General features: G+C 52.3%; 1 protein-coding gene across 1 annotated transcript in view; it reads right to left on the reverse strand.

Annotated features, from left to right (window-relative positions):
* GRIP2 (glutamate receptor interacting protein 2) overlaps positions 1 to 14702 on the reverse strand; it is a gene marked incomplete at both ends in the record, with an annotated part of 134288 nt that extends 119586 nt beyond the window's left edge. Inside the window, one exon of the mRNA XM_079712798.1 lies at positions 14648 to 14702. Coding sequence (XP_079568924.1) covers positions 14648 to 14702 — 55 coding nt within the window. The remainder of the gene's footprint in view (positions 1 to 14647) is intronic.
* Between the last annotated feature and the right edge of the window lie 3227 nt (positions 14703 to 17929).

Genomic DNA, 17929 nt, shown 5'->3' on the forward strand with positions numbered 1-17929 from the left:
GAGGGGAGCAAGAGGTGTTGGGGCCTTCCTTAACCTGAGCTTAGCTGGGAAGCCTGGAGGGGATGCCCAGCACTTCCTGAACTGGGAATTCTGAGCGCTGCTGGACACATGGCAAGAAATTAGGTTAAAGCAGGAATAATCAGCTCATTAACCCCCTTGCTAGACTCCACACACACACAGAGCCTGCCTCAGAGCGACGCTGCCTACTGTCGCTGTCTGCCTGGATCTGGGTGGAACGGTACAAGTGAGATATTTTATGTATGTGTTGTGCATATTTATTAGGAAGAAGTAAATAAATTAGCTGCTTGCCATCTGCAACAACCAGCCCACATTAAGTTCCCTCCCTCCTCCTCCGCCTCGGGAGGGGCCACACCAGCAAGGCCCAGGTCCTGTAAAGAAGGGGCTCCTTTCTAGTAAGATTTTTCTCCAGAGTTTGAACAGCCCTAGAATTACAATTTTTCTGAAAACAAATTGATATCAGGTACTATTCTAGGCCATTTGCCAATAGCTGATCCTCCCATCAAGCCTGGGAGGTGGGCATACTGTAATCCTCATTTTAAAGACGAAGACATGGAGGCTCAGAGAGGTCAGGTCACTTGCCCAGGGTGACACAGCAAATGAGTGGAGGAGCTGAGCTCAAGTCAGGGGAGGCTGAAAGACTTCTGCATTGTACTGGGGAGAAAGGCTGGACCAGGAGGCAATTATATTCTGGTTCTGTTGCTAGTTGCTGTGGGGTCCAGCCTGGTCCCTTAACTCTCCTGGCCCTTCTCTGTTGAATGGGAAAATGAAACACAATAGGACAGACTTCACATGGGGGAAAGGCAAATCGCCCCCCGTTGAAAACCTGAGTGGCCTTCAAGCACACCACGGAGGCTCCTGACTCCCCACCCTTAAAGGGGCCAGACAGCCCCCCACACCTGCCCCAGACTTGCTGTACAGCTCTGGGCACATAAGTGAACCTCTCAGAGCCTCAGTGTTCTCCTCTGTAAAATGGAAAAACAACTGGGTTGGAGAGGGCACAGGCTGTGGGGAAGAGGATCTCATGGATATGGAAAGCCTCGTAGGCCTGGTGGAGGCAGGCAGCAGGCTGGGGCCAAGGACAGAGGGGCAGGAGGGAACCCAGAATGCCTGATGGTGCTCCAGAGCCCAGAGATGGGCTGTGACTTGCCCAGGGCCACACAGCAATCACAGCCACGGGGAGTCTCAGACCAACTGCCTCCCAGGCTGTGGAGACAGCCCAGGGCACTGAGCCCAGCACCATCCAAGCTCAGCCTGGATCTGAATGTTTTATGAAGCGCCATAAATCTCTCCAGAATCACTCCTGCCCGCAACCCGCAAACCCTGCCTCACTGCCTCTGCCTCTGCCTGCCTGCAGGCCCTTTTCATTAAATTAAGTGCAGAATCCAATGCAATTGCTTTTGATTTTCCCCGAGCGGTCACCTGCCACTTCCCTCCAGGGTGCCCGCAGGGCCACGGCTGCTGCAGGGCGCTCACACATACCCTCACAGACAGTATAGAGATTTCTAAATAAAAATTTTTTTTTTTTTTTTTTGCGGTACGCGGGCCTCTCACTGTTGTGGCCTCTCCCGTTGCGGAGCACAGGCTCCGGATGCGCAGGCTCAGCGGCCATGGCTCACAGGCCCAGCCGCTCCGCGGCACGTGGGATCTTCCCAGACCGGGGCACAAACCCGTGTCCCCTGCATCGGCAGGTGGACTCTCAACCACTGCGCCACCAGGGAAGCCCTAAAAAATAATTTTTTAAGATGTTTGATTTAGTATCTTCACAGCTGACATTAAGTGAGCCCCCACTAGGTGCCAGCACAGCCCCCTGAAAGCCCCAGGAGGCAGAATCGGCCCAGTTCACACAGAGGGACAGTTCAGAGCAAACACAGGCCCACAAGGTCCCCAGTTCCTGGGCCGAGGGAGTTAGGGGGTGCGGAGCTGCAGATGAGCAGAGCCAGCTCGTCCTAGGGCCACTGTCAGAGAGAACAGATGTGAGATGCAGCAGGAAGGAAACAGGTCAGACTCAGAAGGAGGCCAGACGGCAACCCTGGTGCACTCTATATTGAGCAAGTCTCAGCCCTCCGACTCCTTCACGAGGAGGGAACAACAGTAACAGCAGTTGTTCAACTGGGCACATAATGTGGGCCAGGCCCTGCAAAGGCTTCCCAGGACTCTCTGAAGAAATCCAGACTCCTCCCCTCGGCCTGCGGGGCCCTTCTGAGCCCTCCGGCCTCACCCCGCTCCACTCTCCTGCACGCTGGCCTCCATTCCTCAAACACACCAGGCACATTCCTGCCCCAGGGCCTCTCCCTGCTCTTCCCTCTGCCTGCAGAGCTTCTCTCCCAGGTCTTCCCTTGGCTGGTCCCAACACAAATGTCATCTCCTCCAGAGGGCCCTCCTTGACCACCTTGTCACCCTTTATCATCTCACCCCATTTCCTTGTCTTCCTTTGCTTCTGTGAACTCTTATTTATTTGTTCACCTGTTCATGGCCCAGCGCCCCTGCTCCGTAAGGAGAAAGACTGTCTCGTTTGCTGCTGTAGCCCCAGCACTTAGAGCAGTGACTAGCACCTAACAGGTCGTGGTTAAACAACTAAAGAATGAATGAAAGCAGGGTAGGAAGGAATCAGCCCACATGGGGTCTGGTGCCAGGGACAGGACACAAGCAGGAGGGAGGCAGCAAATGCCTGGGGTCCTGAAAGATGAAGACAGCCCCTTCCCTGCCCCCATCCCCCAAGGTTAGTTCCCTGAATCCAAGGTGCTCATGGGAGGGGGTGGCTTCTCAGAGGGAGCAGGGAGACGTCATGGGATACAGAGAGGGAGAAATGGTCTAGAACATGAGGAATAGCAACACTCCAGGAGATTATGTAGCCATTAAAAGTGACAAGTGTGAGAAATAACATCTGCAGAGGAAAAAACCCAAGCAGAACTGCCTTACAGGCTGATGACAACCACAAGTAAGCTGAGTCTCACTGCGCCTCAGCAAAATGCTGGAAACAACTTTGTTATCCAACTTTCAGGGGAGAGGAGCAGGTAAATAAACTATGCCCCGTACAGCCACCTGACGGGGCATTCTGCAGCTAGAATAATCCAGGGAGATGTTGACCCTATAAAGCTAAGTGAAGAAAAAGCAAAACATAAAATGGTATATGTCATATGATCTAAACAAAAATAGACAGTGGAAAAAAGACTGGAAGAAAATGCACCAAAGCGTCCCTGGATAGTGAGTTGATGGAGGATGATTTTAGTTTTCTTCTTGGTCTTTATCCTTCTTTTCAAAATGGTCTACATTTAACAATAATTGCATGCTTAATCAGGGAGAAAGTAACTTAATTTAAAACGATACTCTTATTATTTTTTTTTAATGATAGCAAGAGGCCAGAGGAGTGTGCACTTACCAGTGCTGCATGGGGTGGGGGGCTCTGCAATATCTTTTTTTAAGTTGATACTGCTGTGTTTAATTATTTTAAATAGTTTGAATGCCCAAAAAACATTTTACAAGATTTCTTTTTTGGAAATATAGACAAAGGAAGAACCAGGAAACTGGTCAACAGGAGGGTCAAGAGGCCAGTCCCAGCTCAGGGACCAAGTGGGGCCTTCTCCCCTCTGGGCCTCAGTCTCCTGGTCTGTAGAATGGGGTTAACCATCTTTGCCTCCCATTGTTGCTATAGGGTCCAGGACTCTAGAGAAGTGGTGTGCCCGTGTCCAGCACTTAGCAGATGCTCAGTAAATGCCGGTGCCCTCTGCCCTCCAAGCAAGGGAGACCCCAGCCAGGGTCCTTCCTACTGCTACACTCCCATCAGGTAGGCAGGGAGTGGTCCCCAAACCCTTTTGATCTTGCACTCCCATCTACAGAAAACGTTTGTACATTCCTCTGCAGTAACATATGCATATTATGTATGTAATACCCATGTTTCATTATACCTGTGTATCACATCATACAATACACACAGACATAGAAAAAATTAAATTGTGATAAAACATAAACGTAAAGCAAACCTCTTAATATTTTTTCCATCTTCCTCCTCAAGAAATGTCCTGGGTGTGGCAGCCACACCCCAGTATGGGGACCACTAGCTGAACCTGTGAGCTCCTGCAGGGCAGAGGTCACCGAGGGCTCAGCAGCAAATTGTCCCAGCAAATTGCTGATGCTCAGTCAAGAGCAGTTTGGCGGGAGGTTCAGGCTGGTTTACATTTGAAAGAAACAAAACAACCGCCAACAGTCACTCAAACCAGAATCTGACCCCTCCACCAAGAACCCCAGAGAGCTGGACCAGGTAATCTCTGAGGGGGGTCTTTCCTGCGGTCCCCAGGCATCACCCTTCCCCCAGCCCCTCCCCACTCACTTGAGGGAGGTGGCCTCTCTTGGGAGGCCGGGAGGCCACAGTGATTTACACCCTCCTAGGGCCCAGCCTCACTATAAAATACAGCTGCCCTCCAGGACTCCTGCTAACCCAGAGCCAGCTGCCCATAAACCCCAGACGTAAATCTCGAGACCCAGTTCCGTCAGGACAGAAGGCAGACAGTAAATTCATGGCTCCAGGGCCTCTAGCAGCAGACCCTCCTGGGAGAATTCATTTTTCACCCTAGGATAAATTACCCTTGCTGGAGGGGAGAGGTGAAGAATTCGTTTATTTGGTTGAAAAAATGGTTGTTTGAAGGGCACCCCCATGGGGCTCCCCAACGGGGCTGCCAGCTCCCAGGGCTACGCAGCCAGATGCCTCCAGGACTGGGATCTCTCGGCAGGCCCCTCTCACTCAGCGCCCTAAAACGCATTCCTGCACATCCCCCAGCTCAGTGAAAGATACCAGCATAACCCCCCAGGCCCTGAGGAATCCCAGTCAGGAAACCCTGAGTGTCACCAGGTCGGCCAGGTCCCCAGCATGGTCCTCTGCCATGTCTGGCCTATTCCGCTGCCTGCTTCCCTCTGCTTGGGGCTTCAGCCTCCACCCTGCTGCACAGACAGGCCTGAGGCCAAACCAAAGCCACTACCTATCTAGCTTGGGGGACCTTGAACAAGTAAAACCACCTCAAATCTTTATCTTTCTTGTAAAATCACACAAATTCCCTAAGGGAGTATATGTCAGAACAGCCATTTTGGAAAGTGGCGTGGCCTCGGGGCTGGGAGTGATCTATTTCCCATCCCCAGTCCGATGTATCAGCTTTATGTTGAACTTTTAAAAGTACCAATATTTGAGTCACTCTTCTTTGTGTCCAATGTATCTCCTAATAAAAGAGCAAAGTGCAGAAATGCATGGTAGCAGGCCACCACTTGTGTAAAACAAGGGGAAGAATAGGAATGTATAGTTGCTTATTATGCATAGAAGAAACTTCTAGAGGGATACGGTAGAAACAGATGATGGTGTTTACCTCCTGTGAGAGAGGCGGGGACTTGGCAAACAGAAGACAGACGCTGGAGAATGACCCTTCACTGATGTTTTGAGGTTTTGTTTTTTTTTTCTTATCTGAACCATGTGACCCTTGAGTTCTCACGCCAGTCCCCTGTTGATGGACGGCTGGTTTATGCCCTTTGGTTTTCTTCATTAACACTGCAATGAACATCCTTATCCACTTTGCTTTATGCATCTATGTTAGATTTGTCTCGAGAGTACTTAGAAAAGGGATGGCTGGCTCAAAGGATGTGAGCACTTCCCATACTGACAGGTAACTGTCAAACTGGCCTCCAAAATGACCCTACCCGCTTGTTGCATACGTCAGTCTCCGCTCCCCCATGGTCTCACCAACAGTAGACACTACTCATTTTTTCATTTCCCCTCAAAATTGATATTGTGCTGTGGTTTCCATGAGCATTTTCCTAATGCTAACAGAATCATCCCCTGAGACGGTGAGGTTGACCATCCTTTCATTCACTTTCTGGCCATTTGTGTTTCTTCATCTAGTAACTTCCTGCTTGCATCCATTACATTCTCCTAGACTGCTTATCTTTTCTTATTGATTTGCAGACCTCCTTGCACTCTGGATACTATCCTTTATCAGGCGTGTATGTTTTAAAGACTTTTCCTCCTGGTCTGTGGCTTGTCTTTGAACCTTGTAAATGGTTTCCTTGGTCATACAAAAGTTTTACATTTTTATGTGGTCCAATCTCTCCAATCTTTCTTTCATGGCATCTGCTTTTGGAGCTTCTATCTCCTCATCTGCTAACCTGGCCTTGCAGGGTTGATACAAGGAGTGAATAAGGCATCCAGCAATGCTGAGCAAATGCTCCTAAAAATGACAAGGATAGTCATTTTGGGGGGGGTCTCCCTGCCTCACCCTGCCTCTCAGCCCCCTCACAGCCAGCAGGAGCTTTTTGAAGATAATCACTCTCCTGCTTGAAACCTTTCAGCTACCTAAAGAAATGATGCTTAAACTTCTTTAGTGGGTGAGTTCAAGGTCTCATGCACTGGGCAGGTGCGTGAATGTGTCATCGGTTGGATGAGGGCTGTGGTGACCATGCTCCACAAGGAACAGCAGAAACGCAAGTCCAGGGTTGCCAGATCCTCTGAAGAAAGCTGCACATCTGTTTTTCCTATGTGAAATCTCCCCCTGCCTTCTCCCACACACACTTAAAATTTAACGGCAACTAATTTTTTTAAGCCACTGCCAGCGTCAAGCGAGGTCTATTTATGAGTTGGATGTGGCCATCTCTACCCTCACAATCTAGCCCCAACCCACCGTTCCTGAACTGTGCCCCACTCCCCGCACGTACATATATACCTCATGCAGCTGACATGCAAGCCATACTGCACAGCTGTGGACACAGCATGTTTTTTTGAACTCTGTTTTGCACATGCTGATCTCTTGGCCTGAAATGCCCTTCCCTGCTCCTTTCGTTCCTGGACAATTCATCATTGCTCTTTGAAACTCAAGTCAGATGTCAACTTCAATTCCCCAACCCAGACAGAATTCCATGCTCCTTCCTTGAGCACCCCATCACTCATGAGTCTTGGGACCGGAATTCCAAAGGAAGCAACCTGGGGTCACAGAAAGAGCCCTGGCTCGGGAGAAAGACATTCCTGGGATGAAACTCCTGCTCTGCCACGTCCCAGCAGTGCATTCTCGGGCAAGTGACTTAACCTCTCTGTGCTTCAGGTGCCCAACTGTGAGACAGAGATAATGAGCCCTATACGTGGTTGGGTTTCTGGGAAGATAAAATGAAATGGTATAAGAGAATGACACGGCACATGTAGGGACTTAATAATAGTTTGCAGAATGAAAGAATAAACTTTAAAAACGAACAAATAGTGCTCGCTTCGGCAGCACATATACTAAAATTGGAACGATACAGAGAAGATGAGCATGGCCCCTGCACAAGGATGACACACAAATTTGTGAAGCGTTCCGTATTTTTTAAAAAAAACGAACAAATATTTCCTCAGAATGCTCTGAACTCAGCACATGGAGAAGTTAGCTAATTTTCCGGAATGGAGCCTGGGGGTTGTCTAAACTCCTGTGCCTGCCCTTTATTGCCATCTCCTGATTTCAGAGAAGGCCGTGGACCACCTACCCCTCAGTTGCATGCATTCTGAGGAGCCATTCAAGCCAAGGACTGCAGAGGAGTGAGTCCCTGGAGTGTAAACTGAGGCAGACCAGCCAAAGGAAGAAGAGTGGGCACATCCAAGCCCCTGGTGTTTGGGAAGCACAGCAAGAGGCAGCAGCCCACAGGGCTCAGCCCCACATCTGTATGCTCCGTGAGATCAGAGGCCTTCTTGGTCTTCAGTACTGTGTGCTCACGTCTGGCATACAATAGGTGCTCAAAAAGTGTCTGCTAATTGAATGGATTATTAACTCAATAATACAAATAAGGAGGCTTTGCAAAGCATAAACTGCCGTACAAATGCAGTTCCCCGTGAGCGGGGTCCCTGCCGCCTCCACACTCAGGCCTGTGCTGGCCTGCTCCCAGGTTGGCATCCCTGGGCTGGATACTGCAGACCCACAGATGGATGGGACGGGGTTTCTGCCCCATGGAGCTCTGAATCTAGCGGAGGAGACAGATGAACAAACACAGTTATCCTCCAACAGGAGAGGGGCCAGGACAAAAACATGGCGGGAGACAGGGGGAGGGGGCAACACGAAGCTGCACCTTGGCCTGGTCTCAGATCGAAACTAGAGGAAACGATAATTTGCTGGGTGAAGAAGAGGGTAGGGGAGAGGCACTCCAGGCAGAGGCAGCAGCCTGAGCAAAGGCTCAAAGGTGGGGCGGAGCAAGGTCTGTGCACAATTAAGGAGGAAAGAAAGGCTGCTGCAGCCAGATCTCAAAGGGCTTTGAATATCAGAGGTCTCCAGCTTCAAAGGGAGTGTCGTTTGACCCCTCAGCGTGCGTTTGAATTGGTGTTCGGCATTTTAAAGTTGGGAGGTAGTACGTCAAACTCTGGTTTTTAGCTTCTCTAGAAAAACATCAGAAGATCTGGTGGGCTGAGCCAGGGCTCCTATAAAGTCTAACTCTCTGGTTCAACTTTGTCCCCCAGGCCCATTTCACTCCCTTTGCCCACAAATATTTACTGAGCAACTACTACGTGTCAGGCAATGTGCTAGTTCCTGAGGATACAATGAAGAATAAGACAGGCATAGTCATAGCCCTCATGGTACTTACATATTGGTGGGAGAGAAAGGCAATAAACAAGAACATAACGTAAGTTCAGGCAGTACAAAGAGCTGGGAAGGAAAAGAAAGTTACAGGACTAAAGGGTGCAATTTTAGATGGGATGGCTGGGAAGGCCTCTGTGAGGAGGAGACAGTTGTGCAGATCTAAATGTAGTGAGTGAACCAGGCCCATAAGAGATGAAAGATCAACCCAGAAAAAGGAACAGCGAGTACAAAGGCCCTGCGGCCTCCTTCATCTTTTGGGTTACTTGCCTTGCCCCTTTAAGCACTTAAGTGTGAGACCCCTACTCTAGGTAATGGAGCATAATGGGTAATGGGTAAGCAGGTGTAAACCACCCCCAGATGCATGTTTCAGATAAAACACTTCTGACCAGTAGTGAGGGAGGCATGGGAAATAGGGATATGGGTGGAAGACATTGTATGGTTTTTTCCCGTTGGAAAAAAGTAATAGGATGACAAGGAAAAGGCAGAGAAGGTTCATCGTACATGGCACGTTCAAACTTGAGCCCAGGACAGAGAAGCCAAGAGTGAGAGCAGGGAAATCCCCATTTCCTTCCTCACGAGCTGCATCACCTGCCAAGCCCTGCAAAGTGGGAAGCAGGGGTGGGAGGAGAGAGACGGATAACGATAAATCTCCTGCAGCCCTGGAGCTGTTTGCTGTTGTTGTGTTTTTTTTCCCCCAAGCCTACCTGGGCTGCTGCTTTAGAAAGTCAACTGCAAAGGAAACACTTTGATGGGGTTTTGGTTTTTTGTCTCCCCATCCCCTTTCTAAGCAAAATTAAAGTGTAGATTCCTTGTCCTTTTGCCCACAAAGTAAAAGAAAAAGAGATACTATTGTTTTAAAAGAGGAGAGGAGAGAAAAACCCTACAGTCTTATACCATTCTTCTTGGCTGCGCCAGGGGAAGGAGGCGATTCTGCACACTGACATCATAGTCTGTGTCACGGGACATAACTTCCGCCACTCAAAGCTTTACATGCATTTTTGAAGGTACAGGGAAATGTTTAAAATCGGCTTCAGTGTTGACACTGCAGTTATTAAAACCAAACAAAAGATCCTTTCCCAAGTCTGGCTGGTTATTCTTAAATTTATCTGGGCCCCCACTACCTGATTTAAGGCAATGAGCAGATGTTTCACAGCAGGAAGTGCATTAGCTCCAGATGCCGCCGCTTTGTTCTAGACGTGCACATATATATACTGGCAGACACACACACACACACAGACACACACACACACACACATGGAGGACTTGGGGCAGCAAACGTTTGCAGCTCCCCTGCCAGCACTCGGCATGCCGGCATGGACCGTGTGTAACCTCTGCCTGTAGTTCTGACACAGAGATGAGCAGCGGGAGTAAGTAGCCAATCAGATCCCACCCCATCGTCTTCCCGTTGTCTCCTAGGTAACAGGCAAAGGGACACATCAGCTAGCTGGATACCACAGGGCCTGGGACACACACACACACACAAGATCCCCTAAAAGTCCATAATTGCAGAGCCGCTGAATGTGCCTGTGAGAACCCTGGACAGTTCCCCAAAGGTATTCAATGCCTTTGGTTCCGGCGCACCCGGCAGCTGCAGCTCCTAAAGCTTTCCCACCTCCGCCCCTTTACGCATGCATGCCATTCCTCTGCCGGGCATGCCTGTCCCCACTGCCATCTCCATCACTCAAAACCTTGCTCATCTTCGGATCCAGCCCAAGTCCTTGGTCAAGACTTCCGATGGCTCCCATCACAGAATAAAATCCACACGCCTCCCCTATGGTGATCTGGCCTTTCATGATCTGGCTCTTCCAGGCTCCTCGCTCATCACTCTCCTCCCTCACTCCTTCTTTCTCTTCCTCCGACAGGTCAAACCGGCCCTCCCCACATTATCCCCTGCACACCAGGGCTCTCCTTGGTACTTGCTGTTCCCTCTGCCTACACAGCTCTTCCTTCTGCTCTTGGCATGGCTGCGCTTTCTTGTTCTTTAGTCTTGGCTCAAAAGTTACCTTCTCAGAGAGGCCTCCCCTGAGCCCCCTTGGCCACCCTACCTGAAGAAGTCCCCTCCCCTGGGACTCTCCACCACATCACCTTATGTTCCTGTGTCGTCTTCATTACACTGCTAACTCTGAAACGATCCCATTCCTATTTACTTGTCTACTTGTTCTGTCTTCCCCATTAAAATGTACAGTCTGGGGCTTCCCTGGTGGCGCAGTGGTTGAGAGTCCGCCTGCCGATGCAGGGGACACGGGTTTGTGTCCTGGTCCGGGAAGATCCCACGTGCTGCGGAGCGGCTGGGCCCGTGAGCCATGGCCGCTGAGCCTGCGCGTCCGGAGCCTGTGCTCCCCAACAAGAGAGGCCACAGCAGTGAGAGGCCCGTGTACCGCAAAAAAAAAAAAAAAAAAAAATGTACAGTCTGTTATAGCAGGGTTTTTGTCTTGTTCATGGCTGTATCCCCAGCCCCCAGAAGAGGACCCAATAAATATTTGTTGAATGAATAAAAAGTCATTTCCTCCTGACTGCTTCTATATTTCCCCCTCTCTCTAATAAGAGAGCTGGACGTGATGACTTCTATTAAGCCTCCTGGCTAACATTCCAAGAGTCCATTAGAGAGCAGAAAGGACTGGCATAAGGAGGAAAATTAAGCAGGCCACACCACGGGAAGAACCTGCCAGTGGAGATCTGACCTTCTCCACTGGGTCACAGCGCTCTCCTCCTCTGAGTGGCCTCCCTGATAGGAACTGGCTGCTGCTTTCAACTTCACGTTCCCCAGGCACTGGGCACCTTGAACTTCTGTTTTCTGAGGGACTGGGAGCAACTTGAAGCTGAGGACTGGGTTTTATTTTTCTGATCCCACACAGAGACCAGGAAGAGCCTGGGGTGGGGTGGGGTGGGGAGGGAGCCCTCTAGAACCATTTACTGTAGTGAATAGAAGAGAATGTGTCGCTGTCTACAGGGCCACAAGCCTCGAGGTGGAGGTTCATTAGAACACAAGTCAGTCTCTCTCCCTCTCTCTCTCTCTCTCTCTCTCTCTCTCTCTCACACACACACACACACACACACACACTCAAAAGCATCATGAAGCTAGAATCACAGAGTTCCTCAATCCCTGCGGCTGCATGTGTTTCTCTTCAAGGGACGTGACTACTACGTAAGGTCCTAAAAACTGTGCAGTGATCCAAACACATATGCTGTGTAAGTGTGTGCTGAGCACAACCACACTTTTGGCCAACCTCACTGGGCAAGGCTGGGAGATGGATTCAAGTAGCCACATGGTAGACATAGCCCAGATTGGGCCCCCCAAACCCCAGGAGTGGGGAGCCTCAAGCTGATCATTCAGAATCCAGAAACGCACCCCGAGTCCTGAGTTCTCCAATGACCAGTACACCAGATCGCTTCTGAAGTGGATGTAAAGATCCAGAAAGGAAAAGCAGGATTAGTATTTCTTGAGCACCTACTACGTGCTAGGCCCTGTTAACATCGACTCTTCAAGACCACCTGCAAGGTTACCTTTCCCACTTTATGGATGAAAAAACCTGAAGCTCAGAAGAATTAAGTAGTGTGCCCAAGGTCACAGAGCTGGCAAGCAGAGGGGCTCAGCTGGAAACATAAATCTGGTCTCCAAGTCCACTCTTCTTTCCCCAGGGCCTTAAATTACACCACATGATAAGCAGATAACCTGGTCTTGTTCAAAATGTCCTGCTGGCCGAAGATCCCCTCTGAGGATGTCAGGCTTGTGCCCCTATCTCTGCATCTCTCTCTGTCACACTCAAGCTTGGATGACCTCCCACCACAAGCCTCTCATCCAGCTGGATCCACATCTACATCTCAGAGTTTCTCATGTGAGACCCAGCCCATGGGATACAATTTTTCCATGGCCCAGAGAAAGCTGGGGATTTTGTCTTTTTAAAAAGTAATTCCCTGCTGGCGCGGGTGGATGCTCCAGCCACCCTCTGATTTAGTGCTGAGGTCAAAGATCAACCTCAAGTAAGATTTTCCAAGGAAAACTCAAATGCTGGGTACCCCATGGCACTGAGGGAGGGAGAAGTGGACTCCTCTCAATAATGTGGCCAGTGGCAGGTAAAAGGAGTGCAGGCATCACAAGAGCCACACACCTTATACGTGTCACCCTTGAGCCTCACACACACCCACATGAATCTCAAACATGCCACCCATGTGCCTGCATGCACACCAAACACACACACCACCCACATGCCCCACCCATGCCACACACACATGGGGAGTGGGGATGAGAAGCAAGAGAGCAACAACCTCCCTCTCAGGACATCACAGCCCCCACTTCTGAGCCTGCTCTGGGCTGTGCGCTGTGCCCCAGCCAAGACTTCATTTCCTCCTCCCTAGGCCCTCCCCTTACAGACACAGAAAGTGAACCTCGGAGAGAGGGAATGACTTGTCCAAGACCACAGAGCACTCCTGTGGCTGATTACCGCATTTTCTGAAGGTTGGTGATGGGCACCTGGCTCTGCAAGATTTCCTTCTTTTTTTTTTTTGCGGTACGCGGGCCTCTCGCTATTGTGGCCTCTCCCGTTGCGGAGCACAGGCTCCGGACGCGCAGGCTCAGCGGCCACCGTGGCTTATGGGCCCAGCGGCTCCGCGGCATGTGGGATCTTCCCGGACCGGGGCACGAACCCGTGTCCCCTGCATCGGCAGGTGGACTCTCAACCACTGCACCACCAAGGAAGCCCAAGATTTCCTTCTTAATTTACTCCACTCCTTGACTGGCAGCCCTGTCCATCTGCTTCCTCACTCACCGGAAAGAAAGGAAACCTGGGCACCCCCTGTGCAGGAGTTACACACCTGATTTAGCCTTGGGAAAAGGACAGGAGGGGCAGGGACCCGCTCTCGCTGTCCCCCTCCTCCCTTCCCCCCCATGCCCTAAACAGGAGCTTCTGGCCTCGTTTGTAAATGGATCCTTTCCCATGAACTAAGCCAGGCCCAGCTCGGGGGGCAGATGGGAAGGCGGGGGACTGGCACTACCAAAATCTTGCCGGTAATATAGACTTAGGTTCACCTCCCAGCTTTACCGCCTACTGCCTGTGTGACCTTGCGCAAGAGGCATTCTCTCTGAAGCTCAGTGCCCTCACCTGTAAGGTGGAAAGAATAGCGCCCTCCTGAGGCGTAGAAGTGAAGGTTAAAGACAGAGGCGGAAGTGAGGGCCTGGGTAACACAGTGCCCACTGCCTGTAAGTCCGCCATCGTGCCCACTAAGTGAGCAGAGGGTGGGCAGCTGCCATCCCCACCTCACTCCGCCCCCGACGCGGTGCCGGCAATTCTCAGTCAGCACCGAAGCCGAACTTCCCTCAGCGGTGGCAGAACCTGGGCGCGGGTCCTTCTACTTCCTCCCTCCGCGGCCGGCGGCTCAGACGACAGGTAAGCAGTGGAGCAGCCCCGGAGGCGGCCGAGCGGAGGGGGCTGCGCCGCAGCGCTCCTGCAGGGCCAGGCCGCGCAGGAGGTCAGTGCGGCCGGGTCCACGCCCGCCCCGCCCCCGCTCCCGCCTCTGGCCTCTTTGCAACTTTGAGGAACTGCAGACTCCGGGGTCGGGGCGGGGTTGCTGCAGGACGTGCGAAGCAAAGTTGGGTCCCAGCGACTACAGCCTCGGGATCCCAAGGCCCCCGCCGTGAGCGCCCGCACACTCGAAGCGCCGGCGAACTCTCGGGGGGCGAGGAGGCACGCGGTCGCCGAGCCGGCCCCGGCCGCTCCAGGAACCGGACCCGCGCGCCGGTCCTGGAGCGTCCAGAGCCTTTGCCGCAGCCCCGCGCGGTCGCACTGCCCGGGTCCCACCTCCGCGCGCCTCGTGCAGCCCCCTTGCCGGCTTCTCCCGGCCAGGCTGCGCTCCGCACTGCATTTCCTGCGGTGACCCCTTCGAGCTCCCCGCTTAAGGCGCTCCCCTCCCGCGCCTCGGAGGCAGGCGGACGCCCGCCCCCTCGCCTCCCGCGGGACCCTCAGCGGACGCCCGCGGTCAGCCCCGCGCTGGGCCCGCCCTCCGCGCCCCGCGCCTCGCCGCGCCAGTGCTAACCGGCCTGGGCGGCGGCCGCGTCCTACCTTCGTCCGGCAGCCGCTGCAGGCAGAGCGCGAGGTTCCTCCGCCAGCCCCGCATCCCCGCGGCCGCCCTGCGGCCCGGCCCGGCCTCGCCAGCCCAGCCCCGGCCCCGGCCCCGGCCCCGCCCCCGCCGGGCCCGGCGGCGCAGCGCAGCGCTGGGGAGGGCCGCGGGCCCAGGGCGCGGCGGGCATGGGCGGCTGCCGAGGGTCGTGGGGCCCGGGCGACCGCCAGGCGCTCGGCTCAGCTCCGGAGCCCGCGGCTGAGCAGACGCTGCCAGAGAGCGCGCGCTTTCCCGGGCGCGGGGGCGGGGCGGCGGGCGCGGGCGGGGGCGGTGCGGAGCGAGACCGTGGGGCACCTGCAGCTGCTTGAGCCCGCTCGCCCGGCGAGCCTCCCACTGCCCAGCACACAGCACGTCCCAATAACGCTAATTACCACGAATTAGTTAATGAACGAGCGAAACAATGAATGGTTAAATGGTGAATATGTGAGTGAATGAATGAGTTGAATAAGCAGGTGTATGGATGAGTGAGAAATGGTGACGGAATGAATGAATGAATGAATAACTGAGGGACTGACTGAATGAATGAGTTAGTGAATTGATGTATGATTTATGTAAATTAATGAGTGAATAAATGGGTGAAGGAATATGTAAATAAATGACTGAGTAAATGAATGAATGGGTGAATCAATGAGTGAGGGAGTGCTCCCAGGCCTCAGGCCTGTACCAGGCAAAGGATCTTCCACAGGAGCCCTCACCCCTGCCCTGAGAGTGGGGTGTTCCAGTTGCATCTTGCGGAGGAGGCACAGGGGGCTCAGAGAGGGCAGGGCCTGTCCGTGGAGCCAGCAAAGGCTGGAGGCTAGTGGTGAGGAGGTCTGTCTGTCTGCAAACTTTGTCCACTGAACCCCATCACAGTTCCCCTCCATCAGCACGGAAGCCACTGAGCTCAGCAAGTCTCAGAGGCTCTGAGGAAGAACAGGCAGGGAAGGGGCACAGGGGGTCCTATCCTTGGAAGTCAGATTTGCTTCTTCCATTAGAATGGGATGGGGGGGAGGTGTGTGAGCCATCCAGACAAGGGAGTACTACACAGCTATAAAAAGGGAGGAAGGTACTCTTTGGAAGAGGGCAAAGTGAAGTACGTGTTTATAATATGCGCAGAACAAAGGGGGGTAGGCTCTACCTTCATATTTCCACTAGTGTGTGGAAAATTATCTCCAGTGGACACACCGATGCCCTTGGCAAGGGGAGTCAGGTGGCTGGGGGCAGGTGGGAGAGACTCGATTTTCATTGAATCCTCTTTTGTGCCTCTTGAAATTTTGAACCCTGGAGATGCATTACCTATCTAAAGTATAAAGTTTTTAAATAAATTAAATTTTATGACAATATGAAAAAGCATTTGTACCTCAGGAAATGCTGCCTCCCCGCTGCCCAATCAAGTAAGCCTATTTGCCTGGATGCCCTCCCTCCCACCTCCTGCTCTGGAGGGAGAGGGTCTTGCTAGTCAACAGCAGAATGAAATATGAACGTGGGGGTCAGTGTAGAGCACGCTACCATCCATGAGTGCTGGGAGGAAAACAACTGGCCTCTGCTTGGATCTTGGGTTAGTCTGTTTTTAGCCGGGTTTCCTTGGGCAAACGACTTTATCTCTTTGAGCCTTAGATTCCCCACCTGCAAACTAGGGACCATCATAATGTCCTAACAAGATCCAGGAAAGCTGGAGCCAGGTGCTTGTATTCCAAAAGGGAGTCCAATGGTGGAACCCCAGGCATCCTGATCCTGTCAATGAAGCCACCTAAACTTTGGCCTTCAGAAGTACCCCTTCTGTAAGGTAAGGGTGGGCTCTTATGTGATCTTAGATCCCCGATACGTCTGCAAGGTTGGTATAATTAGCCCATTTTACAAAGCAGGGCAATGTGGCCCAGAGAGCTTAAATGTCTTTCCCAAGGTCACACAGCCAGGGGTTGGCAGAACTGGCATTCAAACCCATATCTGCCCAGCTCCAAGCACCCCCAGACAGCGCTGCCCACACAGTCTATCTGATATACCTATTGCCTATTTGTGCTCCTAAGACCCTCAAACGGGTCACATCCCAGCCCCGTATTAATCCTGAATTATTAATCACTTCAGTAAGTAGGGCGCAGGCCGAGGGGATTGGGGCGAGAGACGGGCATATCAGTATGCAGGCCCGTGTTTGCAGAGTGCTGACTCCACGACTTGTCTTAATGGCCGTGAGCTTTTGACGAGGAACTGAGTATCCCCTGGCAGCAGAACTGTGAATCACTGCTGTCTGCATCCAGATTGATGGCCTCATAGTCAGGATGCCCACTGCTCAGAGGATGACGGGGCTGGGATCACTGATGGGAAAGGCAAAGGTGCCAGCGCCCAGGTCAGGAGGCTCTGACAGAAAAGGTCAGTTAGGAGGGCAGGGCAGAGGCCTGGTACCCCTCCAGTGGCGGGAGAGGAAGAGGAGTGATACGAGGACGATGGGCCATGTGAGTGACGGGAGAGTGTTCCAGTTACCTCCTGCTGCATAGAAGGCCGCTCTAAACTTAAGTGGCATAAAGCAACCATGTTATTATGGTTGTGGGTTCTACGGGTCAGGAACTTGGGCAGGGTGGATGGAATGTCTCAGCTCCATGGTATCTGGGTCTCAGCTGGGAAGGCTGGGGGCTGGAATCATCTGGAGGCTTCTTGCCTTGCTGGTGCCCGAGCTGGAATGACTCCCTGTGGCCTGGGATTCCTCACAGCATTCCTCACAGGGCAGCTGAACTTCTCACATGGGGCTCAGAGGTCCCAGAGCAAGTGTGCCAGCAGCACAGGTGGAAGCCGCTCCACTTTCATGACCCTGCGTCAGAAGTCACGAGCATCACTTCCTGCTATTCCTCGAAGCAGTCACAAGCCTCCCGAATTCCAGGCACAGACTCCCCCTCTTGTGGGAGGAATGTCAAAGCATTTGCAAGTATTTCTGAAACCCGCGGAAGGGAAAAAGTGTCAGAGGAAAGAAGAGAAGGAAGAGTAATAGAAGAAATCCTATTAACTGAAGGAGAAGAAAGAGGAAAAGTAATAGGGATGAGGAAGACTCGAGGAGGAAATCATTTGCCAGGAGGAATGATCACAGAAGTAGTGGTAATAGGAAGAGGAGTGATGCTTGGAGAGGTAACATTAAGGATAGTGACAAGAAAAACAGTAGCAGCCTGAACAGGAGGAACTGTAGTAGGAATGGGAGGGTTAAAATAGGAGAGGCCATTATACCTGGAGCGGTGGGTAGAGGAGAAAGCGAAGTTGTG

The sequence above is a fragment of the Hyperoodon ampullatus genome, assembly GCF_949752795.1.
Source record: "Hyperoodon ampullatus genome assembly, chromosome: 10".
NCBI classification, from domain to species: domain Eukaryota; kingdom Metazoa; phylum Chordata; class Mammalia; order Artiodactyla; family Ziphiidae; genus Hyperoodon; species Hyperoodon ampullatus.